At 48.6% G+C, this 8,051-nt stretch overlaps 1 protein-coding gene across 1 annotated transcript; it reads right to left on the bottom strand.

Moving 5' to 3' along the window:
* Window positions 1-3,218: 3,218 nt before the first annotated feature.
* Rpl38 (ribosomal protein L38) lies at window positions 3,219-8,051 on the bottom strand. Its single transcript, XM_010630711.2, has 5 exons — window positions 7,978-8,051; window positions 7,757-7,793; window positions 7,579-7,639; window positions 3,424-3,546; window positions 3,219-3,290 (listed from the first exon to the last, which is right to left on the bottom strand). Exons 2-5 carry the CDS (start codon window positions 7,757-7,759, stop codon window positions 3,265-3,267), a joined length of 213 nt encoding a protein of 70 aa, XP_010629013.1. The 5' UTR covers window positions 7,760-7,793; window positions 7,978-8,051; the 3' UTR covers window positions 3,219-3,264.

Genomic DNA, 8,051 nt, shown 5'->3' with positions numbered 1-8,051 from the left:
TCCTCCTGCGTCCGCGCCCAGAGGCCTACAGCCCCTTTCTACTTCAGGGTCTGTCATGGCAGAGGAACGAAAGGGGCGGAAGAAGCGATTTTGGTCTCTTAAGTCCCCGGGCTTCTTACAGTGACGTATAGGAAATCGAGGCTATGAGGTAGAAGTCACGGCCGAGGCGAGGCCGGCGGGTCCCCGGGCTTGTTAGAGGGTGAGTGAACTTGATCATTCCGTCCAGATGCAGTCCCAGTCCTTTATTTGAGCGTCCACTATGTCCACTATGCTGGGCCAGCTGCCCCAGCAGCTAACGATGCCGCCTGCCCGGCGCCCGAAGTTGGGAGCGGGTGTTTGGGGACTGAGAGACAGCGGGAGGGACTGGGACAGCGTCCTGGAGGAAGAGGCTTTTGAGCTGTCCGAGGGCCAAGAGAGGGGACGTGGGGACCAAGAGAACAGATGGAGGCCCCCAGCTCCGCGCACTGCACTTCCCGGGTGCGGACGCTGGCACGCCAGGAGCGCCGGGTTAGACTGCGCTTGGGGGGGGGGAAGCTGGGCAGGGTGGGGCGGCCGCTGGGCAGCTGCCCTCAGCAGAGCCACTCGGGCCTCAGACCTTTGCACACCAACAGAGCCCCCACCCGACTGCGGACAGCTCGAGTGAGCGAGCCAGACGCCTAGACTGGAAGCAGGTGGGGCCCGTGAAAAGGCAAGGTGGCGCCAGGAGCAGCTTGGTTGGAGACAGCGCTGGGAAGCCAGTCCAATGGGGTGAAGTGAAGAGAGGTGGGAGGACGCGAGGGAGAAAGGAAATCTGGCAGGGCAGGAGGAATTCCTGGATTTTCAGCTTGTTCTGGATACCCTGCGGGCAACAGACACCTCAGGCTCAAACCGAGACGCTGGGCCAGGAGTCAAGCGCTGCCATCCCCAGCCTCTCCAGGTCGGCACAACCCAGTAGATGCCAGAGACTGAGGGCTGCCATACCCAAAGCTGAGGCTGGCTGGAGGGGCAGGGGAGGCTGGGGACCTCTCATTCACAGGGGCTTCTTTCACCAACTCTGCACATCTGGGTACCTTTTCCCGGTTCTGGGGGTCAGTGATAAATCATGCAAGTTTCGGTCTGCAGGGTTTTAGTAGGGGAAGTGGGGCATTTTTAAGCCTGTACAGTGCTTAATTACAAACCTCTTGAGTGCTCTGAGCCAGGGCTAGGATGTTTCTCTTGAAACCACAGTTAAGCTGAGCTGGTGAATGATGGGGAGCTAACATGGGTGGGGTGGGGTTGGGGGTATTTTGATGGCAGGTCTGAGCTGTGGGTAGGAGGATCTGGCAAGTGGAGGCGAGAGTGCACACTGACTGTGGGGGGGCTGGGGTGACGCAAGTGTCAGGATCAGAGTTATACCCTTTCAGCAAAAAGGTGAAATTCATTTGAAAACAGGCTTCACGCAGGTTTAGCAGAGGTTGGTGAAGTAAGCAAGGGCCAGATCACAGGTGCAACCCATCTGGATCTGAGAGGCTGTTTGGCAGATACCTCCTCCCTCCTGCCCGCCTTCTTCAGACCAACAGCACAGGGCAAGGCGGTTCACCCTTGCTATGAAGCCTCCCAACACATCAGTGTCCGACTGAGTTACAGGATGTTGTTCCTCTAGGAAGAGATCAGAACCACAACGGGACAGTGCCTCCGCTGAGAAGGGAGGACAAGACCACAGTGCCCAGGTGCGAGGTATCTGCATTGTGGGGAGTAGGCAGTCACCCTGGACTGGCTTAGACCCGGCTGCAGAACTCGAGACAGAGTAGGGCCTGGGTCAGACTGGTGCGTGACACTCAAGCAGCTAACTTCAAGGGCTCGCCCTCTGGGCTACAGCCACAGCCAGCCGAGAGCAGCTCGGAATACCAAGAGCTGACAGCGAGCGCTCTAGCTGCTTCCCCAAAGGCACACGGCCCTAGAGGTGAGCCAGGGACACAGGACATCTGATGCAGGCTTCAGACCATTCCCACTGACTTGGAATCCAAGTCAGCCAGCACAAGCCAGGGTGGGGAGCGTGGCATGAAAGGAGGCCTTCTCCCCACAAAGCTTGTCTCCTAGGAGCTGGGGCGAATCTCTGCACAATGTGCCAGGGACAGAGAAAGCCAAAGCGGCAAACTCACTCTCCCTTGGGAATCCTAATGTTTAAAGGGGAAGACCTGAAAGCTTCTAAAGATGCCACCAATTACTGAGTGGCCCTTGTATCACCCCTTCCTGGAGTAAACAAAGTCCACACTTTAATAAACTCGACATTTGAAAACTACCTCACATCCTCTAAGTTGTTATAGAAATGCTAACCACTTAACGTAGTAACAAATACATGGTTTATCACTTAAAAAAAAGCCACGAGTGGAAATAAATCTACCCAGGCACCTACACTTGAAAATGTATTTTGATGTAAGCCCCTTCTAAATGTTTACAGGTGACTGTTTACTTGCTGCACCATGGCGCCCCCTGGTGGCCTGTCCCAACATAACCCTTACCCTTAGCCACCTTGGCCCACTGCTATTTGTCAGTACAGTATTGAGTGGTAGGACAGTTCAAAACTTAACACACTAGCATATTTAACTCAGCAAACCAATAAGGCATTAATATACTATTTTCCTTCCAAGGAAACAGGCAGAATTTCTCAACACAATAGGAATTACCAAGTGGCAAGATCAGGATCTAATACCCAAGAAGTCAGACCTGGTTGGTCCTTTCATTACCCATGCTGGATTTGGCTGTTTATGGATGTTAGAAAAGCAGGTCCTATCACCACTTCCACTCCTGCCAGAGAAATGCCACTGCTTTTAGATCTAAGGCTAAGGACTCTTCAGATCGGTGCAGAAATAGGGTTCTCCCCTGAAATGTCAACTGGAGACTCGTCTCCAAGGTCACTCTCCACTGTGTCTTCCCCCGTCTTCCCTATTCCTTGAAACGCCTGTCCCATCACTCCACAGTAGGCTAGCACAGCTTCTGTTCTCTAAGGCTCTTTTGGAGTCCTTTGCCATGCAAGTGCCAGCCTGAAAACACTACTTCTGAACAGTGTACCTGAAACCACCGTTAAGTCTTGGAGTGCAGGCTGGCCCCTACACTTGGCTGTTTTGCTTACTCTCATGGTGACCATCTACCTACCTCTATTGCCTTCCAGCCCAATATTCACAATACAAGAAGTACCAGCCAGAACCCACCCCTAAACAGCACCCTCTTCCTCATCTTCAAAGACAGAGGACACTTTATAGAATTTCAAAGCTTTTTAATACACTTCACATCAGTCTGGCTGGTTCATTTCAGCTCCTTTACTGCCAAGCCTAGAGGAAAAGAAACGACATAAGTCATTTTGTTAAGTGGTCCATCCAGATTTTGTCCTTTTAGCTAAGGAGAGCTCACAAGACAGGCTCTGGTTAAAATATCAAGTGTTTCCACAGTAAGGGGCTCACTAACCTGGGGGCAGGGACTGCTTCAGTTTCTCTGCCTTTTCTTTGTCTGTGATGACCAAGGTGTAAAGGTATCTGCTGCACCTGACTTTAAACTTCACATTATCTTTGTTCTTCTTTATCTTGACGGCTGCCAAGGAGACCAGAATTAGCAACTGTATTACAGAAACAAACACCATACAGCTCATGATCTTTATACACACGCGGTAGCAACTGAGTGACTGCATGTGACCAGTCAGCAGCCACTGACAGAGGTGAAGCTCCCGCCTGCCTGTGCTGAACTGGGGCCCGAAATCTACACTTCGCTCCATCAACTCAAGAGCACGGGCTCTACTCGATTTTAACTAGTTCATATTTAAAGTATAGGTATTTAGTATGTCGAGCACAGCATTGTGGAATGTTCTGCACTGACCTAATTATTATCACTTCTTTAGAGGGACAGGAGGAAGTAGATCACAAAGTAAGGAGGCTGGGTTATCTTCTGCGATTTAAGAACTCTCCAGAGCTTTGCTCTCTGCACGCAAGATGACACCTGGGGAAGACAGAGCTCCTCCTTCAGGATATCCACCCACCCCTCTCCATGAGACACAGCATGCACGCAGCCGCTCCTAACATTTAGCTGAAACTTGTTTCCTGGGTTCTTTCTTGTTTCTAAATTCTATCCTGGGGTCACAGCTCAGACACAAGGCCCAAGCCACCTCAATTCAACAGTGTAGCGTTTGTGCTGTGAATTCATTTCCATCTGTCTACCTGGCAGCCACTTGCTAGCAGTGCTACCCACTGCCTACACTGATCAGATCTCGTGTTCCAATTTCCTTAGGAACCATTCAGACACCTGCAAACTCACCGTTACAAATGCAGTTAAGAGCCCAGTGCTTCAACCCAAATACCTAACCAGACACACAGCAGAGCACCTAACCTCACAGAAGAGCACAAAGCTACAACTCTATTTCTGCCAATAACCAGTAAAACGACAGGAAACCCTACAGGAAGCACACTGTGGGCTCACAGCCTGCCCAAGACAATGGTTATTCCGGTTCATTTTTAATAACCCGGACACCTGGATATATGCACACAAGCTAACCTACTTCAGTTCCCTACCACACTAACGAAACCAGCGTCCCTAACAGCTACTGTACTCTTGAAAACTAAGCTGAACACCATTTTTCTGTATATATAATCAATTCAGAGAAACACAGCATAAACTGAAATATACACATTTTAGAATTCACTGGGCATTGATAAATTTACTCTTAACTACCACAATTTCCACCACTCCAGAAGATTCCTTTAAATCCCTCAGTCCCCACTCCTGACCCATAGCCCCAGGAAACTGCTGCTCTGCTATCACTATAGATGAGGTTTTTCATTTTAGAAATTTCATATAGGTGGAGTCATACAGTATGCATTTTCTTTTATTGGCTTTATTTTAGCTCAGAGTATTTTTAAGACCCATGTGTTACAAGTATTAGTATTTCCATTTACATAGCTAAGTAATATTCTGTTGCATGCCAAGTTATTTTGAAGGTTGAGCGGCAGCATGTAACACAGACAAGTCTAGGTCGACATGAAGATATTTGGTTTGAGTGACTATAATGGAGTTGCCATCAACTGAGGTGAAAGACGGATGGAGGAATGTGGGCAGCAGGCGTTTAGCTTTGGACATGCTCATTAAACAAGCTTCAGATGTCCACCAAACATCCAGATGGGAAAAGTCACGTGGGCAGCTGGAGTATGGAGTTCAGGGGAAAAGTTTGGGCTGGAGAAATACATTCGGGGAGCCACTGGCACATAGATGGTATTTATAGCTGTGAAAATTTGGTAACAGGTATAGAAAGAGGCCCATGTACTGAGCACTGGGCACTCGAACATTTACTTAAAGGGGATAAGGCAGAACAAGCAAGAGACTGAAAAGAAGCAATCAAGGAGACAGAAAGCCAAATGAATGTGGCAGTCTGGGTCTGCAACTGTTGAGCGCAATTTCTAAAGACATACATATCTCTTAAGAATGTTTCTTCAGGGCCGGGGATTTAGCTCAGCGGTTCGGTGGCCGAGTTCAATCCCCGGTACAAAAAAAAAAAAAAAAAAAAAAAAAGACTGTTTCTTCACCATTACCATATCATAGCATGCAGCATTTCTGAGTATAAACCCAAAAGACTGGAAAGGAACAAAAGAAAAGGTATTTGCACAGTGGGCTGGGAATGGAGTCAGTGGTAGAGCACTTAGCTAGCATGGGAAAGGCCCTAGGTTCAATTTACAGCACCACAAAAAACATACACTAACAAACCACCCACCCATGTCCACAGCAGTGCTGTTCATTAATAGTGAATGATATATATATATACATACATACATACACACACACACACACACATATATATAAAAAAACAGTATGTGGTGTTACCCACTCAGTGGAATACTTAACCTTAGAAAGGAAATTGACAAATACAACACAGATGAACCCTGAGGACATCATGCTAAGTGAAACAAGGCAGTCGAAAGCTCAGATGATTCCATTATATGAGGAATAATCATCAAATCTGGCGACAGAAAGGTGTCTAATGGACAGTTTCGGTTTTGTAAGAGTTCTGGAGACTGATGGCACTAGCTGGCTGATGTCAATGCGCCAAAGCCAGTAACACGTGCATTTAAAAACGGCCAAGGATATTAACCATGTGTGTATTTAGCTTAGTGGTTCCACTGCCCGCCTCACAAGCACAAGGTCCCAGGTTTGATCCCTGGTGCAAAAAAAAAAAGCAGGGCCAAACAGTGCATGCCTGCAATCCCAACTACTCAGGAGACAGATGAGGTAGGACTGAGAATTTAAGGCCAGCCGGGGCAACCCAGTCAGATCCCATTCCCAAATACTGTAAATGAAACAAAGGTGTACTTAACAAACCCCCTCTGAACATCTTATGCTCAGGATATGATCCCCACCTTTACAAGCCACGCATCTGAAACCAGGCTACCAATCAGATGGCCCAAATCCATCTGGTTGGTTTTGTATTATTTCTTAGCCTATTAAGAGATTTGACAGATTGTAGGATTTGATCTTTGCACCAATCCTGAGACAGAAACTCAAGATACAGTCTTATTACCACTTCCTTTACACTGAAGGAAAGGATTTAGCCTAACGTACCAAGAACAGCCACCTTCCAGGAAAGCTGGAATTTGAAGAGGCAGAGTCTAACTGAATGGCTGGATCTAAAACTGACCTCCTAATTGCATGTGTGTAAAGCACTCCACCACCAGCTGTCCCCACAGCTATGCGGCAGGGAGTCCTGCCAGAGGATCAAAGACAATGTGTGTTCTGGGTACTGGGGGCAAAATCACGCTCACTCCCTTCCCCCACCCATCCCACGGGTCATTCAAAGACTCCCTGCCTACCATCCTTTGGTTAGGGATAATCAAACTGAACTTGCCAGCCCAAAACTACTATTTCCATAAATCATCTGGTGCTCTGTAAGATAAATCTATCAGAAGAAGTCAAAGGGTATTTCATTTAGTACAAAAATGTCGATTCTAGGTTAAAGTGCTAACAAATTCGAGATCTACCCGGTATTAAAAAGCACACGCCTCTAAACATCCTTTCACTCTAACAAAAGAATAACACAGCTCCCTCTCGCTCTCCGTGTTAAAAAAAAAAAAGGGTACACGGGCAGCAGACGCTGACATGCAAGTAAAAAAATCTGCTTATTTTATAGTTCTGGTTCATTATTTCCTTTCCCCTTTATTTGCAGGCCAAAAAAACTAATACAAGCAGATGCCAAACTGCTTAATAAAAAAGCTCACTGCGATCAGCACTGTACTCAGTTCACCCAGGGTCCAAAGACGACATGAAGTACTAAACTCAGAGTGAACGAGACACGAGACTTTCATGCAGTGAGGATTCCACTCAGAGAACCCACTGCACAGAACAAAACGAGACCCTCAAAATTACATGGAGTTACCCCTAGGAACACTTTCCCTTCACACTCGCCCTAGGGGTTTTCCTTGGGAAAATATGACAGGTAGGCACGTGGTCACACGGCTTCGGCCTGCAGAGCCTGAGATGCTGCAAAGGACGCTCTGGCAGCACCGAAGCAGATCAGTCTTCTACGCACCAACTCGACAGTGCCTCCCCCCGCCATCCCATCTCCCGGCCTTCAGAGAAACCACTTACATTTGGCATCCTTCCGCCTGGCTGTGAGTAGAAAATCCTTGATTTCCTCAATTTTTCGAGGCTAGAAAACGAGAAGGAATAAACTCCAGAGACTCTCGCCTTCTGGTAACAGTTAAATCCACCAAAACCCTCGGCCCCGAGCCTCCCCGTTCAAGTGCCAGGCAAGGATCCTACTCACCATGGCGACGAGGCGCTCAGAGGGCGCGGATCTCTACCTGCGGAAAATAGTCCTAGGTGTTAATAGCGCACCAGCTGCGACCCCCCGTTCTCCCTCCATCGCCCGAAAAACAGGCCCCGTCACACTCTCAACTCGCCCCCTGCACCCTCGATGCAAGCCCTAGGCCCCCAAGCTCCACCGGACCGCGGATTGCTCCGGATTACCCCCCTCTTCCATCGTACCGACAGAAAGACAGCCACCGGAGAGAACAGAAGACCACGCAAAAGAACGAACTTCCGTTTCCGGGCAGTTAAGC

Source organism: Fukomys damarensis, unplaced genomic scaffold (assembly GCF_012274545.1).
Source record: "Fukomys damarensis isolate Sample0158 unplaced genomic scaffold, DMR_v1.0_HiC HiC_scaffold_23, whole genome shotgun sequence".
In the NCBI taxonomy this organism is placed as follows: Eukaryota; Metazoa; Chordata; class Mammalia; order Rodentia; family Bathyergidae; genus Fukomys; species Fukomys damarensis.
The sequence above is the reverse complement of the archived record's forward strand: the minus strand, read 5'-3'. Positions and strand labels throughout refer to the sequence as shown.